Genomic DNA, 18796 nt, shown 5'->3' with positions numbered 1-18796 from the left:
TGGCTTTCTCCCACCCTGGACATTCCATAGTATTAGAGATGATATATAACTCACCATTTGCCTAGTTTCCAACAGACCTCTGAGGATGCCTGCCATAGATGTGGGCAAAATGTCAGGAGAGAATGCTTCTGGAACATGGTCATATACAGCCCTGAAAACTAAGTCACACAAGCCGGATGGCGCGCGGAGGCCGCTTGTGAGCGCGCGCGCGCCATCCAATGGGCTCCGGCTCCTGCGCCCCCCCTCCTCCTCCTCCTCCTCCCAGCTGGCGCGCGCGCGCTCACAAGCGGCCTCCGCGCGCCATCCGGCTCCGGTTCCTGCGCCCCCCCTCCTCCTCCTCCTGGGAGGAGGAGGAGGAGGAGGGGGGGGGCGCAGGAACCGGAGCCGGATGGCGCGCGGAGGCCGCTTGGATGGCGCGCGCGCTTACAAGCGGCCTCCGCGCGCCATCCGGCTCCGGTTCCTGCGCCCCCCCTCCTCCTCCTCCTGGGAGGAGGAGGAGGAGGAGGGGGGGCGCAGGAACCGGAGCCGGATGGCGCGCGGAGGCCGCTTGGATGGCGCGCGCGCTTACAAGCGGCCTCCGCGCGCCATCCGGCTCCGGTTCCTGCGCCCCCCCCTCCTCCTCCTCCTCCTGGGAGGAGGAGGAGGAGGAGGGGGGGCGCAGGAACCGGAGCCGGATGGCGCGCAGAGGCCGCTTGTAAGCGCGCGCGCCATCCAAGCGGCCTCCGGCTTCTGCGCCCCCCTCCTCCTCCTCCTCCTCCTCCTCCCAGCTGCACTTCCTGCAACACAGCTGGGAGAAGGAGGAGGAGGAGGAGGGGGGCGCAGGAGCCGGAGGCCGCTGGGATGGCGCGCGCACGCTCACAAGCGGCCTCCGCGCGCCATCCGGCTTCCAGCACTGCAGCACCACTCAGCAGCAGCCTCCATGCCATTAACGAGCGGAGCTTCAGCTCGTAAAATACATGGGGCTGCTGCTTCGATATTTTTAAACCCTTCCGGGTTTAAAAATATGTTTTGATATCGCGTCGGATATTAAAAAAATAACGATTAAAAAACGAAAAACGAATTAACGAAACAAAACCGACAGGCCTAGAAGAGAGATGCTTTTGAGCTGTAATGTTGGAGGAAAGTTCTGAGAGTGCCATGGACTGCGAGAAGATCCAACCAGTCCATCCTCCAGGAAATAAAGCCCGGCTGCTCACTGGAGGGAAGGATACTAGAGACAAAGTTGAAGTACTTTGGCCACATCATGAGGAGACAGCAAAGCCTAGAGAAGGCAATGATGCTGGGGAAAGTAGAAGGTAAAAGGAAGAGGGGCCGACCAAGGGCAAGATGGATGGATGGCATCCTTGAAGTGACTGGACTGACCTTGAAGGAGCTGGGGGTGGTGACGGCGACAGGGAGCTCTGGCATGGGGTGATCCATGAGGTCACGAAGAGTCGGAGACGACTGAACGAATGAACAACAACAAAAGATAATAAGTTCTTAAAAGCAAAACTAATGTTCTAAAAGATCAATACAAAATAACACTTTGAAGCATGATCCAAAAAAGCACCAGCAAAGTAAATTCCCATGAGAACATGACTGAATCCTGGGACCATGAACACAAGAACTGCAGGATAACCCAGACAAGCAAAATGCAAGCTTCTTGGTTAATGTAAAGTTGCTCTGACAAAGGTTTGGTCCCAAACACACTGCTTAATACCCTTTGCAAAACATGAAGGTGTTTTTTTGGCCTCTGACTTCCTTCTTGTTAGCTATTCTCACACTCCTTCAGACTCTGAATTCCAAATGGTCAGCACCATCTAAGGTTCCCATTTCGTCAAGGTCAGTCTGTTCGTTAGTGTTATCCAGTTTGCCTTCCTGCTCATTATCAGGCTGAGAACTATCCTCCTTTTCTGAGTTAATTTGCACCTGTACCTGGCTAGTTTCAGTATCAACAAACTCATTCCTTGCTGTGGGAAACTGAACTTCCACACCCTGTTCCTCATTGACTATAACAGGGACATTTTGAACCGGATTGTGAACCTGAGTCCCATCATCCTCATCAGAGGCACTCTGTGGTTCCAGCTGAGTCACAACACATACTCCAGGAAATAAAGCCCGGCTGCTCATTGGAGGGAAGGATGCAAAGATGCAAAGATGAAGTACTTTGGCCACATCATGAGAAGACAGGAAAGGTTAGAAAAGATAACTATGCTGGGGAAAATTGAAGGAAAAGGGAAGAGAGGCCAACCAAGGGCAAGGTGGGTGGATGTTATCCCTGAAGCTTGATTCTGAAGGAGCTGGGGGTGGTGACGGCCAACAGGGAGCTCTGGCATGGACTGGTCCATGAGGTCACGAAGAGTCGGAAGTGATTAAATGAATAAGCAACAACAACAACTTTCCTGTATTGTGGGAGAGGGAGAAAAGCTATGTCTCATTTTCTAGGAGTTTGGCCTGCCTTTTGTCGCTCTTCAATGAAATTAACAACTAGATATTCCACATTAGTTATTTCACCACTTTTTCCTCTTTGTTTCCCTGAAAACCGACAGGTCGCAGGTTCGAATCTGGGGAGAGTGTAGATGAGCTCCCTCTATCAGCTCCAGCTCCCCATTGCGGGGACATGAGAGAAGCCTCCCACAAGGATGGTAAAACATCAAAACATCCGGGCGTCCCCTGGGCAACGTCCTTGCAACCGGCCAATTCTCTCACACCAGAAGCGACTTGCAGTTTCTCAAGTATCTCCTGACACGAAAATAATAAAATTAAATTAAAAAACCTCGATCTGTTCAAGCATCTTCTTTTTCCTTTTAGACCAAAGGGGGGGGGGGGGAAGGAGGAGGGGAAGAGATCCAAGAGTTCAGCGTGGATCAATATGGCAACGAGAGGCCACAGAGACATATTCAGCTTTACCTACCAAAAAGATTCTGAATCTCAAGATATCATGCATAATCATCAGCTGAAGTAGACTCAAAAGAAAGGAAGATTTCAAGTATTTTGTTTTGCTTTTCTTCCCATGAGTGGCAAAGAAGGTGGGATGCTCTGTCTTGGAATATCAAAACCTTGCTTGGTCAGAGTTCACTCTGCAGTCCTGCGAACGATATCTGCTAGCATCGCATTTGAGACCATTGAAGCTATTGAACTCTGAAAAACATGGGAGGGGGGAACTCTTTAACACCTCTTGTTATTTGCATTTTGTAGCCCCTTTCCATGCTTTAATCCACCACTCCGAGGATTGTTACTTCCCCTTTCTTCTTTAAGTATCTATATTTCCCTGTTGCTTCTTGAAAGAACAGATTGAGTTCTTAAGGCCTCTTGGTGTCTGAGATAAAGTAGGAACTGATTAATGGAGAACCTGGGTTTACGGAGTTGAACAAAATCATGAAGTGCAAAACAGATGTTTAAAAGCCAAATGTGTTTCAACTTGCATTCGCTTCTTCATCACAGAGAAGTACCAACCGAAAAAAGAAAGAAAAGAATCAAGTCTCATTGGTTGCAGTTGTGTTATATAAACTTGAGCTCTTCCTTCACGCTGTTCCGATTCTCCATTTCCTTTCTGCGTATTCCATGCACAGCTTGAACACAATATTTTGTCGTACTTCTGAAAGTACTACAAAATAGTAAGATTTTTCACTGGCTAAAACCAATAGTTTATTGTTGTTTTGTGCTTTCAAGTTGTTTCCTTCTCATGGTGACCAAAGGAAACCTATTACAGTGGCTTCTTGGCAAGGTTTGTTCAGAGGGAGTTGGCTTTTTCTTCCTCCAAATCTAAGAAAGTGTGACTTGCCTATGATCACTCAATAGGTTTTGTGATGGCACACCCAAGCCTTTGGGAAAAAACTATAGTGTCTGGTTTTACTTGGGGGGCTATCTGTATATCTTCTGTTATGATTAAGACCCTTAGCAGACAGAGGCACTTTTAGGCAAGGTGAAAAAATAACCAAATGAGTTTATTTAAACAAGATAAATAAAGGGTTAACTCCACCTAGGACTATTATAAAGTAATTTAAAACAGCACATTACAAAAGGAGCCTTTGCTGGCTGTAGTCATCTTTCCGGAGTCTTCTGACTCTGGTGCAAAGTGATGGTTTATGTGATGGCGCGGGTGGTGCCACCTATGTATAGAACTGTTAGTTGCAAGATTTAAACTGTTGTATCATGCTTAATCCTCCCCTTTTACCCTGCTTATGTATAGTTGTATGGATTGGTTACTTATAGCTGTCAATCAGTACTGTTTGGCTCCACTTCTTCCTGCAGGAGGGGAGTGCTTCCTTTCTTTTCATTCTGCCATCAGAGTTCTTACCATATGGATGTGAGTAAGAGACTTGACTCTAAAAGACCCTGATTTAAATGACCTCTTAGCACCAGTTCTGAGGTTTTTTACCCTTGAGACTTGTGCTTCATGTTCAGACCAACCTGAACGATGTTGGAAGTCTCAAGCGCCTTCAGACCGGTTCTTTCGGCACCAAAGGAAGATCCTGAGTCTTCAAAACATAGGCCATCTGTACTGGGGTTGTGGTTTGCTCCAACATTCACAACCATTGAGTACTGTTATAAATTGTAATGTAAATATCCGATATGCAGGATATATTTCCATTCACTGGACTAATTTGAGCACAAATACCCAATATGCCCAAACGTGAATGCTAGTGGGGTTGGGAAGAGGGAATTGATTTTGTAATTTGGGAGTTGTAGTTGCTGGGATTTATAGTTCACCTATAATCAAAAAGCATTCTGAACACCACCAGCGATGGATTTAAACCGAACTTGGCACAAAGAACTCCCATGACCAATAGTAAACACTGGAAGGGTTTTGCGGGCATTGAGCTTGAGTTTGGGAGTTGTAGTTCACCTATATCCAGAGGAGCACTGTGAATTCATGTGGATTCATGCAATGATGGATCTGGACCAAACTTGGCACGAATACTCAGTATGCCCAAATGTGAACACTGGTAGAGTCTGGGGAAAATAGACGTTGACATTTGGGATTTGTTGTTCACCTACAATCAAAGAGCATTCTGAACTTGACCAACAATAGAATTGGGTCAAACTTTGCACACAGAATCCCAATGACCACCAGAAAATACTGTTTTCTGATGGTCTTTGGCGACTCCTTTGACAGCCCCTCACGACCCCCTCAGGGGTCCCGACCCCCAGGTTGAGAAACACTGGGTTATTTTAAAGATAAAGTGGGAAAGAAAAGAGCTCTTGTACTCCATTCAGTTCCTTGGAGAAAAAAAGCAAGAGAGATATGTTATTGTTTGAAATCCTTACTTCTCAGACTGTCTGTGCTGCCTCAGTGACCCAATTCTTTCCCACTGCTGCTGCTTCTAATCTTGCCCATATTAGCCCAAGGAAAAGCTGACTAAGACTAATGACATATGCCAGATTTCAAAAGAGTTGAAGGTAATTTATTAGGGTACAACTATTGCCTCTGGTTGTCTCTTTTGTCTTGCTTGTGTCTTTGGTCAAGTAGAACTTGCTTCTTAACATTATTAAAATCTGTAATGCATGTCTGACCAGAGACTGTAGGCTAGCGTGGAGGGCGAATCGTAGGGCAGGCAGGTCGCAAGCAGCTTCTGAATTTTTTATTGTAGCTCTCGGGCTCCTTCTGTATCATCCACCGGAAAAAAAAAATACAAGGAAAGGAGAATTGCTTCAAGTGGATATTTTTAAAAGAATTATATGTATGGCCCATGGCATGAGGTGGCAGAAACTCAGGACAAAAGTACTGTCACTTTGAAAAGTATGGCTGCATATATTTGATAGATTTTGGTTTTCTTAAGTGAATGGCATCATTTATACAATGGTGAGTGATATATCATGGTTAACATTACACAGATAGTGGGACAGGAAGCCTCACAGCATGGTCAAAGTATTTTATTTATCGTGTCAGAAGTGAAATGAGGGAACAGTTATAATGTATTTTTAAAAGACCATAAACAACGTTAAACACTTGGCATTATACTAAATTTCCTTTGACCAGAATCTTGCCACTTGGAGTGCCTCTGGTGTTGTTGTGAGAAGGTGCTCCATTGTGCATGTGACAGGGCTCAGACTGCATTGTAGTAAGTGGTCTGTGGTTTGCTCTTATCCGCACTTGCATGTTGTGGACTCCACTTTGTAGCCCCATTTCGTAAGATTAGCTCTGCATCTCGTAGTGCCAGAGTGCAGTCTGTTCACCGTCTTCCAAGTTGCCCAGGCTTCTATGTGCCCAGGAGAGAGTTTCTCATCCGGTCTCAGCCACCGGTTGAAGTTCTGGATTTTAGCCTGCCACTTCTGGACTCTTGTTTACTGAGGTGTTTCTCCAAGTATCTCTGTAGATCTTAGAAATATGTTTCTTGATTTAGGACATTGGTGTGCTGGCTGATATCTGAACAGAGGATGGAGTGGAGATGTCACTGCCTTGGTCCTTTCATTATTGACTGCTACTTCCCAGTGGATGCCCAGTGAATGTCTGGCGACACCGGCTAAACAGTACAATTTCTCCATTGGTGTAGAGCAGGAGTCCTCAAACTAAGGCCCGAGGGCCGGATACGGCCCTTCAAAGTCATTTATTCTGCCCTTGCTCAGGATCAATTTATGTTCTGGTACAGCCGCACCAGGAGCTCCAGCTTATCTTGCTATTTGTTGATTACTGCATGTATTTTAAAGTTCTATGCCTTTGCAGTTAGATGGCTTTCCTTAGTTTGCATTTATTGGATCTATGACCTGTCAATTATTGTTAGGTTCCCTGGTCCCGCCCCCTTTTTGGGTTTTGGGGGGAATAGGAGCATTTTGGGTCAGTCCACACAGAGAAGCTTTTCACACAGGACATAAAACCAAGAGCTCCTGTAGAAAGCTTCGTCTTCTACAGCTTGGCCAGGGAGATACAGCCCCATAGCTTGGCCAGAGAGACACAGTCTCAACACAGCTCCTTTGCTGAGGATTTTACAGCCTTACAGCTCCTTTGCTGAGGGAATCCGGTCCCACAGCCCTTCAGCCAGCCATCTCCGTAAAACTGAACACCTTCTTTTCCCCTGGAAGTCTACAAAGCTCTGCTTGGTAAGGGTCACTCGCAGCAGCCAGAAGCAGTTGGGTGTAGGGGCTCCACGCCAACAGAGGCAAAGACAGACTGCCCAAATAAGAGGTTAAGGATTTCCCCATTAGTTAAAATACAGTTATGAAGATAGTGCCTGTCCCCTGTGGACAAGATTGAGAGAGCCAATAGACTATTAAGAAAGCCTTGAAGTACCTGTTTGATTTCAATAATAAAGAACTTTGTTGAACCTTTAAGCAATCTAAAGACTCTGTTTAAGGAAATCCAAAGGCCTTTAATCTGAGGCAGCCCCGGCGGCCCGTTGGGCACACAGAATTTATGTCCTGTCTACAGTCTTTTGTACAGGCCCAGCGTGCGACAGCGCAACTTAAGTCTGAAACAACTTGAAAGCACACAACAACAACAACAACAACAACAACAACAACAACACTATCTCATCAGGCAAGAGCAGGCCCACACTTCCCATTGAAATACTAATTGCTCTTCATTTCAATTATTGTATTGATTTTAAGTGTGGTTTTTTTTTTTTTGCACTACAAATAAGTTATGTGCAGTGTGTGTAGGAATTCATTCATTTTTTTCAAATTATAATCCGGCCCTCCAACAGTTTGAGGGATTGTGACCCGGCCCTCTGTTTAAAAAGTTTGAGGACCCCTGGTGTAGAACATACCCTTCCTGTAATAATGCAATATGTTTTAACATGGTGATATGTATTCCAAACTGGGCATGCATATACAGTTGCAGAGTAGCAAAGCACAAAGGCAGATGTCTTCACTGTCTCTGGTTGTGATCCCCAGGTTGTGCCAGTCATGTTGTTATTTCTAGCACCCACTTTTTGCTTGATATTCAAGCAATGCTTGAATATTTTGGTGTGCTGCAATGCTCCAGTGGGATTCTTTCTGAGGTATTCTTTAGAATTCAGGATGCTTGCTTGTTCTTAAGATGAAAAGCACATGTCTGTGTTTTGGATGGATTAGGAATCAGCTGGTTTTCCATGTAATAGGCAGTAAGAGCGTGTAAAGCTTCGAAGAGCTTCTGTTCAACCATTTCAAAACTTCCAGCTTGAGCGGTGATGGCACGATAGTCAGCATAGATGAAACTCTCTGTCCCTTCTGGTTTGCAACATCTCTGTATGCCACATCTCTGTATATGAACCCACACTATCCCTTCGATCATCCAGAGAGACCCTTCTCTCGATCCCACCAGCATCGCAGGCGCGATTGGTGGGGACGAGAGAGAGGGCCTTTTTGGTGGTGGCCCCTCGACTCTGGAACTCACTCCCTAAAAACATCAGACAGGCCCCAACTCTGGCAGTCTTCAGGAGGAGCTTGAAGATGTGGCTGTTCCAGTGTGCCTTCCTGGAATAATGATCCCATAGCACTTTGTCCTCCAAAGCACTTTACATTTCTTTAGGTCTGCCCATATGCCCTTCCACAAACACCAGTATCATCTTTCATCCATGTCCCAGCCTTATTTCCAATTTTGAACTTTACATTTGGCCTTCCCACTGTTTTAATTGTGTGTTGTCTTATTGATAATGTTGTGTATTTTATTGTTTTTTAATTGCTTGTATTGTTGTTATTATTGCTTGTATTGTTGTGTCTGGGCCCGGCCTCATGTAAGTCGCACCGAGTCCCTTGGGGAGATGGTAGCGGGGTACAAATAACGTGTTGTTGTTGTTGTTGTTGTTATTATTATTATTATTATTGTATTGTCGAAGGCTTTCATGGCTGGAATCACTAGGTTCTTGTGGGTTTTTTTGGGCTATATGGCCATGTTCTAGAGGCATTCTCTCCTGACAAGGACATCTAATCACCTCTCAACAAAAGATTGCTCCAGGCACTGCCAGGCAATCAAATGCTAATCAAGGTGGTCAGTTGAAACATTCACACCTAGCTCCAGCAGACAAGAGTCCTTTGTCCCACCCTGGTCATTCCACAGATATATAAACCCATTTTCCTAATTCCAACAGACCTCACTACCTCTGAGGATGCTTGCCATAGATGCAGGCGAAACGTCAGGAGAAATGCCTCTAGAACATGGCCATATAGCCCGAAAAAACCCACAAGAACTTTTTCTTCTTCTTCTTCTTCTTCTTCTTCTTATTATTATTATTATTATTATAAAGTTATAGAACAATTTATTTATTTCCAATATTTCTATCCCATTCCTTCTCAATCGTCAAAGGGGGACTCAGGACGGCTTACATTTGGCAGCAATTCGATGCCACTACATATGACAAAGCAATAGAATAACAATTAAAACCATAAATAGAACATTAATTAAAACAGTATAACAGCCGTATCACCATTCCAGTCCAATTCCATATCCAAAGTGCTGTTTATGCCTGCTGTCCGAAATGATTATTAACAGGTTGCTATTTCAAATTAAAGGATCAGCTTGATGGAAATGCCATGGATCCCAGTGGCATATTCCATTAATTATTGTATCCAATCAATCCTTCTTTCGGTATAGATTTTTAATAATGATTCTGGTCTCTTAGTGCCATTTGTTATTGTATCATGGGTACATTGTATTCATTTCTTTGATATCTACCATTCTGTCATCTCTGCTTTATTGTTTTCGGCTATACTGCCAATGAATGAAACAAATAAGCAGAAAGGTTTGCACCTTTGCTTGGATGGAAATCCCACAGATTTAAAAGACATAAATAAGCAAATGTGCTTAGAATTGCAATCATAACTTCTTAGATGACTGCTTATTTGCTATATTAGTGTGTGTGTGTGTGTGTGTTTCAAGCTAAATAAACTAACAATTTTGAAGTATGGATGTGCCAAGAGAAGATTTTGAATGCAGATATCACACGCTTCTGAAAACCATCTTGGCAGGCAAATTCTTTCAGCTCATGCATCCTGACCTACTTGGCTGTTAGAATTTAATTAGCAGCCATACATTATTGTCAGAGTAATTAGAGCTTTGCCTTGATTAAAAATGGAATTGTTTAATTAAAAAGCAAAGGTTTGGCTAACCTTAGCATTATGCTGGAGTAAGCCATTTTCTATCAGCTAATTTTCCTGTATCTTTCTCATTCAGGCTTGAAGGTTCGGGAAGCATATATCAATGTGACAAGACAGCAAGTGGAGGATTTTCACGGACCAGAGGACTATTGGTGCCAATGTGTGGCATGGAGCCACCTGGGAACGTCAAAAAGCAGGAAGGCTTCTGTCCGCATAGCCTGTAAGTGGTTTCCAGCTGCTAACAGAGTGGATACATTCAGAGCATCCCGCTGTACAGGCACATTGGATAATTCAAGTTGGTTGATGCCACTTTACCTGCCATGGTTCCCTCCTGGAGAAACCTGGGATTTTAAATTTGTAAATTCCTTAGTCTAGAGTTCTCCAAACTGTATGTCGAAACACATGAGCATGTTGGCTGCAGTGTAGGTTTGTTTTTAAGTTGAATTTGTACATATTTATTTATTTACTGTATTTATATACAACCCATCTCGGCCTGCAGGCAACTCAGGGCGGTTTACAGTCAGTATCATAGAATCATAGAATCATAGAATCAAAGAGTTGGAAGAGACCTCATGGGCCATCCAGTCCAACCCCCTGCCAAGAAGCAGGAATATTGCATTCAAATCACCCCTGACAGATGGCCATCCAGCCTCTGCTTAAAAGCTTCCAAAGAAGGAGCCTCCACCACACTCCGGGGCAGAGAGTTCCACTGCTGAACGGCTCTCACAGTCAGGAAGTTCTTCCTAATGTTCAGATGGAATCTCCTCTCTTGTAGTTTGAAGCCATTGTTCCGCGTCCTAGTCTCCAAGGAAGCAGAAAACAAGCTTGCTCCCTCCTCCCGGTGGCTTCCTCTCACATATTTATACATGGCTATCATATCTCCTCTCAGCCTTCTCTTCTTCAGGCTAAACATGCCCAGTTCCCTAAGCCGCTCCTCATAGGGCTTGTTCTCCAGACCCTGGATCATTTTAGTTGCCCTCCTCTGGACACATTCCAGCTTGTCAATATCTCTCTTGAATTGTGGTGCCCAGAATTGGACACAATATGTTGGCTGCAGTGTGGGTTTGTTTTTAAGTTGAATTTGTACATATTTATTTATTTATTTATTTACTGTATTTATATACCACCCATCTTGGCCCGCAGGCAACTCAGGGTGGTTTACAGTCAGAATCAAAGACATAAAGTGAAATTAAAAAACAGTTAATTTAAGTATAAAACCAAGTAATACAGTCAATATCAATAAAATCGTATATCAATTTGAGTCTCCTAATTAAAAGCGTTATCCAATAGCGTCGTCAAGTCATTCCGTTTTTCTCTCCATGTCTGTTATATTGTGTCTGCAAACACTTGCTCAAAGAACCAAGTCTTGACCTTCTTTTGAAATGTTAAAAGGCAAGGGGCTGATCTAATATTCCTAGGAAGGGCATTCCAAAGCTGAGGGGCCACCACTGAGAAGGCCCTGTCTCTTGTCCCAGCCAGACATACTTGTGACACCTCCCCAGATGATCTTAAAGTCCTGGAGGGTTCATAAGGGGAGATGCATTCAGACAGGCAAGTTGGGTCTGTACCATTTAGGGCTTTATACGCTAAAGCCAGCACTTTGAATTGTGCCTGGTAGCAGACTGGCAGCAAGTGGAGCTGGCGCAGCTGGGGAGTTGTGTGCTCCCTGAGTGAAGTTACACTTCACATGAAAAGGAATAGTTATCTTAAGAGTTGTTTTATGAAATGTATTAAATGTAACCTCTGAAGAAATGTGCCTCTAAGAGTTAAGAAACATCGAAACCATCAAGCTTCTTCTATACTTCAATAAACTTGTTACAGTTTCTTCTAAAGCCAAGTCTCTGTTACAAATACTTTCAAGTTAAGCCACGCTACACATTGAAGTAAGACCAATTCAATATTACAGCCATTAGTTGTGTTATCAATTTAGTAAGTCCTTACAAAGTGGTGGCTCCTTTACAAACTGGTGGCCTCGATACAATTTGAAATAAGGGTTGTTTATTTTTATGAGTTTTTCTGCAACAGGTGAGAAAAGCTATGGAAGGTCAAGGGGCACATTGAAAGTGCAATGCAAACCCATTGCAAAAAAAGTCTCACCGTGAGGTCTGGGCACCACAATTCAAGAGAGATATTGACAAGCTGGAATGTGTCCAGAGGAGGGCGACTAAAATGATCAAGGGTCTAGAGAACAAGCCCTATGAGGAGCGGCTTAGGGAACTGGGCATGTTTAGCCTGAAGAAGAGAAGGCTGAGAGGAGATATGATAGCCATGTACAAATATGTGAGAGGAAGCCACAGGGAGGAGGGAGCAATCTTGTTTTCTGCTTCCTTGGAGACTACAAGAGAAGAGATTCCATCTGAACATTAGGAAGAACTTCCTGACTGTGAGAGCTGCTCAGCAGTGGAACTCTGCCCCGGAGTGTGGTGGAGGCTCCTTCTTTGGAAGCTTTTAAGCAGAGGCTGGATGGCCATTTGTCAGGGGTGATTTGAATGCAATATTCCTGCTTCTTGGCAGGGGGTTGGACTGGATGGCCCATGAGGTCTCTTCCAACTCTTTGATTCTATGATTTGATTCTATGATTCTATGAAGTGTACTATACCATGTGTAGGGCTCCCTGGAAAGGGCCTTTTTTTTCAAATCATGAAACAATGGAAAGCTACTTCCAGATTTCATCTGGTTGTTGTTGTTGTTGTTGTTGCTGCTGCTACTGTTGTTTTTAGGGTTTATCCTAGACCTACAATGGCCAGAGAAGAGTTCAAAACATAGATATTTTTGCTTTTAGGGTGAGTTTAATAGGAACAGTTGAGCAACACAGACTAGCACATGCCTCAGAAATGAACTTTGACTTGTTGTATTACATCTGAACCAAGAAAATTACATTTTTCCTGCACTCATTCCTTTCTTTGGCAAGAATGCATTTTCTTATATAAAGCAACAAGTATTCCCCAGGAGGAATGTGATGTTCACATCTCTGTAAATATTATATTTATTTCTGTTTCTCAAGCATTGTTTTTCTACCACATTTTCCACCTAAAGACGCCTACACAACAGAGCCCCTTTAAATTGAACAGTGGGGTAAACTAATAAGGCAACGCAACAGACTTGTGATTTTTATAAATGGCTGTGTTTTTTTTTTCTTGGTTGGTTTATTTGGAATGCATAAATTATTTTTATTTCACTGCATTAACTGCCATTACGTTGAAGGAGTGGATAATTCCCCAGTTTTGCAGTGCTGCAATGGGCTATTATTCAGAATTGAATTTTTTATTGACTTGTGCTCTGTTCTGTGAATTTTCTTTTCTGACATGGAAGTGTGAAAAGGGAGCCAAAAATGCATTAAAGCAAGTGATTCGATCCGGCTCTCTTATGTTCAGCCTGTATTGCCACTTGCTGTTGGAACACTCATATGCTACACATCCACTTGTGGGTTTTTTCCCATTCCCATTAAGGCTTTACATCATATCTGCAAGGCCCTGGGCCCTTTTGTAGCCATGATATATACAAAAACAAAACCAAAAAAAAAAAAAAAACCCTGCTCAGTTTGTTTCCATTGACAGTTCCATTGACTGAAACAACCTTGTCCATGTTTTCAAACGCACTTTGGTTTATGGCTGAATAAGTCCCATGTGGATATGAAAGAAGAAACAGGGTTTGATATAGGGCAAGAAAGGACCTCTACCATTATTTTAAAAGGTGATCCCTCTGCTCTCCCTTCTTGGTTGTTTATCTGATAGATTTTTCCTCGTAAGGGTTTGATTTGCCAATATTCTGCCTGTAATCCAGAAAGCTCAATATACAGTCAAGACGTTTCTCCTAATAATAATAATAATAATAATAATAATAATAATAATGAGAGCCAAATTGACAAAGAAGAAACATGTCTGTGGCTCAGAAAATGGAAAAAGGAGACGGAGGGCCTAATTCTGGCAGCCCAAGAACAAGCCATTCGAACCAATGCCATCAAAGCCAGAATTGAAAAGGATCATAGAATCAAAGAGTTGGAAGAGACCTCATGGGCCATCCAGTCCAACACCCTGCCAAGAAGCAGGAATATTGAATTCAAATCACCCCTGACAGATGGCCATCCAGCCTCTGTTTAAAAGCTTCCAAAGAAAGAGCCTCCACCACACTCCGGGGCAGAGAGTTCCACTGTTGAACAGCTCTCAGAGTCAGGAAGTTCTTCCTCATGTTCAGATGAAATCTCCTCTCTTGTAGTTTGAAGCCATTGTTTCGCGTCCTAGTCTCCACGGAAGCAGAAAACAAGCTTGCTCCCTCCTCCCTGTGGCTTCCTCTCACATATTTATACATGGCTATCATATCTCCTCTCAGACTTCTCTTCTTCAGGCTAAACACGCCCAGCTCCTTAAGCCACTCCTCATAGGGCTTGTTCTCCAGACCCTTGATCATTTTAGTCGCCTTCCTCTGGACACATTCCAGCTTGTCAATATCTCTCTTGAATTGTGGTGCCCAGAATTGGACACATTATTCCAGGTGTGGTCTAACCAAAGTGGGATAGAGGGGTAGCATTACTTCCCTAGATCTAGACACTATGCTCCTATTGATGCAGGCCAAAATCCCATTGGCTTTTTTTGCCGCCACATCACATTGTTGGCTCATGTTTAACTTGTTGTCCACGAGGACTCCAAGATCTTTTTCACACGTACTGCTCTCGAGCCAGGCATTGTCCCCCATTCTGTACCTTTGCATTTTGTTTTTTCTGCCTAAGTGGAGTATCTTGCATTTGTCACTGTTGAACTTCATTTTGTTAGTTTTGGCCCATCTCTCTAATCTGTCAAGATCATTTTGAAATCTGCTCCTGTCCTCTGGAGTATTGGCTATCCCTCCCAATTTGGTGTTGTCTGCAAACTTGATGATCCTGCCTTCTAAGTTAGCAGACGACACCAAATTGGGAGAAAAAACATGGCTGTGGCTCACAAATAGAACTCTGAAAAAGGAGACAAAGGAGGGCCTGATTCTGGCAGCCCAAGAACAAGCCATTCAAACCAATGCCATCAAAGCCAGAATTGAAAAGTCGACAATATATCCCAAGTGTAGACTCTGCAAGGAAGCAGATGAAACAATACATCGCATCCTCAGCTGCTGCAAGAAGATCGCGCAGACAGACTACAAACAGAGGCATAACACTGTTACTCAGATGATTCATTGGAACTTGTGCCACAAATACTATCTGCCTGCGACAAAGAACTGGTGGGTTCACAAGCTGGAAAAAGTTACACAAAACTTCTCTGGAACTTCCAGATTCAGACAGAGTTCTGGAGCACAACACTCCTGACCTCACAATCATGTTAAACAACGAAGTATGGATTGTTGATGTTGCAATCCCAGGTGACAGCAGGATTGCAGAGAAACAACAGGAAAAACTGACACGGTATGGGGATTTAAAGATCGAACTGCAAAGACTCTGGCACAAGCCAGTCAAGGTGGTCCCAGTGGTGATTGGCACACTGGGTGCAGTGCCTAAAGATCTTGGCCTGAACTTAAACACAATCAAAATTACCATCTACCATCTCCTTACTGGGATCTTCACGCATTATTCGCCGATACATCACACAAGTCCTAGACACTTGGGAAGTGTCCGACGTGTGATCCAATACAATAGCCAGCAGAGTGTCTGCTGTGGACTCATCTTGTTGTTTTTCAAATAATAACAATAATAATAATAATAATAATAATAATAATAATAATAATAATTTTATTTTTATACCCCGCCAACCATCTCCCCAAGGGAACTCAGAGCAGCTTACAAGGGACAAGCCCAACAATTACAGATAAAATACAATCAAATTAAAAACAGCAATTAAAATATAAAAACAATCACAATTATAAGTAACATCAAAATAATACTGCTGAGAAAGAACATAGCTGCGGTTCGGACTCCATGAGTGGAGTACATCCTGAAGGTGGAAACTCTCATCCTGCAGTTTGGGTCCATTGATCGCCCTGTTTCCTTGGGTGGATCTACAAAGATCATTTATTTCAGGGTTGATCCAGCATGATGAATGCTGGATTAGCACCAGGATAGTTTAGACCGACACCTCCACCTCGGCCTCTGAAGGTATGGGAGGGAGTCCTGACTGTCCAGTAACACTAATCTCACCTTGGTGTGACTGGATGGCCACTTTTACTAACCCCTTCTCTATTGCATTGGCCAGTAGTCTTGTTCGTTTGTATAGAATCACTATCCGTTTCTATTTGTTTCATTCATAAGCTGTGCACAGTGGGTACCCAGGATGCTGACGCCTGAATTGGAACAGAGTGTCCATTTCAGAAAACTTGATCATCTTTGGCATAAATGTATCCAATTGTCTGGTGATTATGTGGAAAAGTTAATAGTGGTAGTTAAAGAGCACATTCTAAGGATTAGAATCATAGAATCATAGAATCAAAGAGTTGGAAGAGACCTCATGGGCCATCTAGTCCAACCCCCTGCCAAGAAGCAGGAATATTGCATTCAAATTACCCCTGACAAATGGCCATCCAGCCTCTGCTTAAAAGCTTCCAAAGAAGGAGCCTCCACCACACTCCGGGGCAGAGAGTTCCACTGCTGAACGGCTCTCACAGTCAGGAAGTTCTTCCTAATGTTCAGATGGAATCTCCTCTCTTCTAGTTTGAAGCCATTGTTCTGCGTCCTAGTCTCCAAGGAAGCAGAAAACAAGCTTGCTCCCTCCTCCCTGTGGCTTCCTCTCACATATTTATACATGGCTATCATATCTCCTCTCAGCCTTCTCTTCTTCAGGCTAAACATGCCCAGTTCCCTAAGCCGCTCCTCATAGGGCTTGTTCTCCAGACCCTTGATCATTTTAGTCACCCTCCTCTGGACACATTCCAGCTTGTCAATATCTCTCTTGAATTGTGATATTGACAAGCTGGAATGTGTCAATTATTTCTGCGTTTGATTTATTAAAATATTCCCATCCAAACCCAAGTAATGAAGGTGGAGGCATTACTTTTCCTTCAACCCTCATATGATTGTATGAAATGCTTATCTGTTCATGCCACAATATATGTGCTGGTCTTGGAGATGCCGCAAGATCCTTTTTTTAAAAAAAGAGTTATTTGTTGTCTTATACTTCCATGTATTTGGCGCTGTTAACTTCCATATGATCTTCTTTGCAGATTTACGCAAAAACTTTGAGCAAGACCCGCAGGGAAAGGAAGTGCCTCTCGAAGGGATGATCGTGCTCCATTGTCGACCGCCAGAGGGTGTACCTGCAGCAGAGGTGAGAGCTGAGCCCTATGGCACGTCACAACAAACACTTTTTGTTTTGTGATCTTGTGACATGCTGTAACAAGAACATGAAATCATGATGGGGCAAAGAACCTTTCTGTTTTACAAAGATGTCTCTACTTTTGTGTTTAAATGTCGAACGATACGTCATTAACATAACCTATACAACGATGGCTCAAAAATTATCTGAGCCTCGTGTATAAACAGTGTGTATGTGTGTGTTTGCTGTCAGTGCTCTTGATGTGTTTCTCAGATCTTACAGTAAGCTCTTCAAGAAAATACAACATTGTTCCAGTTGGGAACCAGAAGCAATAGAAGTTCATTTCTCTAACAATACTTTGCTCATAGCAGTAGAAGATTAATAAGCCACCTCCAAGTGTGTCTGTTTCCAAAGGCTGGAGTCATGCCCAAGTCATATTGCCGTGTGGTCTGCATTTAAGTGATGAGATGCTCCATGGTCCATGGTTTGGCATGTTGAAAAATAATAATGCAAAGTCCTGGGATATATTTAGAGTATTTCATAGAATCATAGAATCAAAGAGTTGGAAGAGACCTCATGGGCCATCCAGTCCAACCCCCTGCCAAGAAGCAGGAATATTGCATTCAGTTATTTAAGTTATTGCATTTAAGTTATTTATTAGGGCTGGGCGGTTTCGTTCGTTAATTTCGTGATTCGTTATTGATTCGTATTTAAATTAGCTTACGATCCGATATTGAGCCATGCAGGAGCAACTAAAAATCGAAACAAATTTTTCAATTTATTTCGGAATTGTTTCGTAATTGGTTCGAAATCATTTTGAAATTGTTTCGTTATTATTTCCGTATGTCTGGTGCAAGTTTTAGGGTTGTTGTTTGTTTTATCAGTGATAAAAAAATAAATTATCACACCAACAGTCAACAACAGAGGGAGAGGGAAGCTTCAGAAGTTCCCCCTGTCCCATTTGGAGGGGGTTTTTTTGCATATTGCGCAATCGCGTCCGCCATTAACGAATCGATTCGTAATTGTTTCGTAATTGTTTCGTAATTGTTTCGTAATTTACGAAATTTTGTATATTTTGAACTTTTTTAAAGAAAAATTTCGGAATTCTTTTAAAAAACGAAACGCAAAAACCCCCTAAAAACGAATCGAGTTTAGAAACAAAATTTTCCATGGTTACCCAGCCCTATTTATACATTTAAACCCCTGTGCTGGCAGGACTGAAGACTGATGGGTCGCAGGTTCATATCCGGGGAGAGGTGGATGAGCTCCCTCTATCAGCTCCAGCTTCTCATGCAGGGACATGAGAGAAGCCTCCCACAAGGATGACAAAAAATATCAAATCATCCAAGTGTCCCCTGGGCAACGTCCTTGCAGATGGCCAATTCTCTCACACCAGGTCGTTCCTGACACGACCAAAATCTGTTTATCTCAGGTTATCTGGCAGTGGGGACTCATACAGGGTGCAGCAGCATAACTTCCTTTTTTCAAAACTTAATAAAACCCATTGTATGAATCAGATTTTTTTTTATAATGAAGGCGCATACCTAAAGTTTTGTTTTACGTCGTTTTGAAGA

At 43.3% G+C, this 18796-nt stretch overlaps 1 protein-coding gene across 2 annotated transcripts in view; it reads left to right on the top strand.

Moving 5' to 3' along the window:
* The window catches only part of UNC5D (unc-5 netrin receptor D), a 571167-nt gene that overhangs the window by 303834 nt on the left and 248537 nt on the right, over nucleotides 1-18796 (top strand). For both annotated transcript variants that reach the window (XM_067470687.1, XM_067470686.1), the window contains exons 3-4: nucleotides 10070-10213; nucleotides 17131-17234. In XM_067470687.1, coding sequence (XP_067326788.1) covers nucleotides 10070-10213; nucleotides 17131-17234 — 248 coding nt within the window. The remainder of the gene's footprint in view (nucleotides 1-10069; nucleotides 10214-17130; nucleotides 17235-18796) is intronic.

Source organism: Anolis sagrei, chromosome 7, assembly GCF_037176765.1.
Source record: "Anolis sagrei isolate rAnoSag1 chromosome 7, rAnoSag1.mat, whole genome shotgun sequence".
NCBI classification, from domain to species: Eukaryota; Metazoa; Chordata; class Lepidosauria; order Squamata; family Dactyloidae; genus Anolis; species Anolis sagrei.
This window is presented reverse-complemented; position numbering and strand designations above follow the sequence as displayed.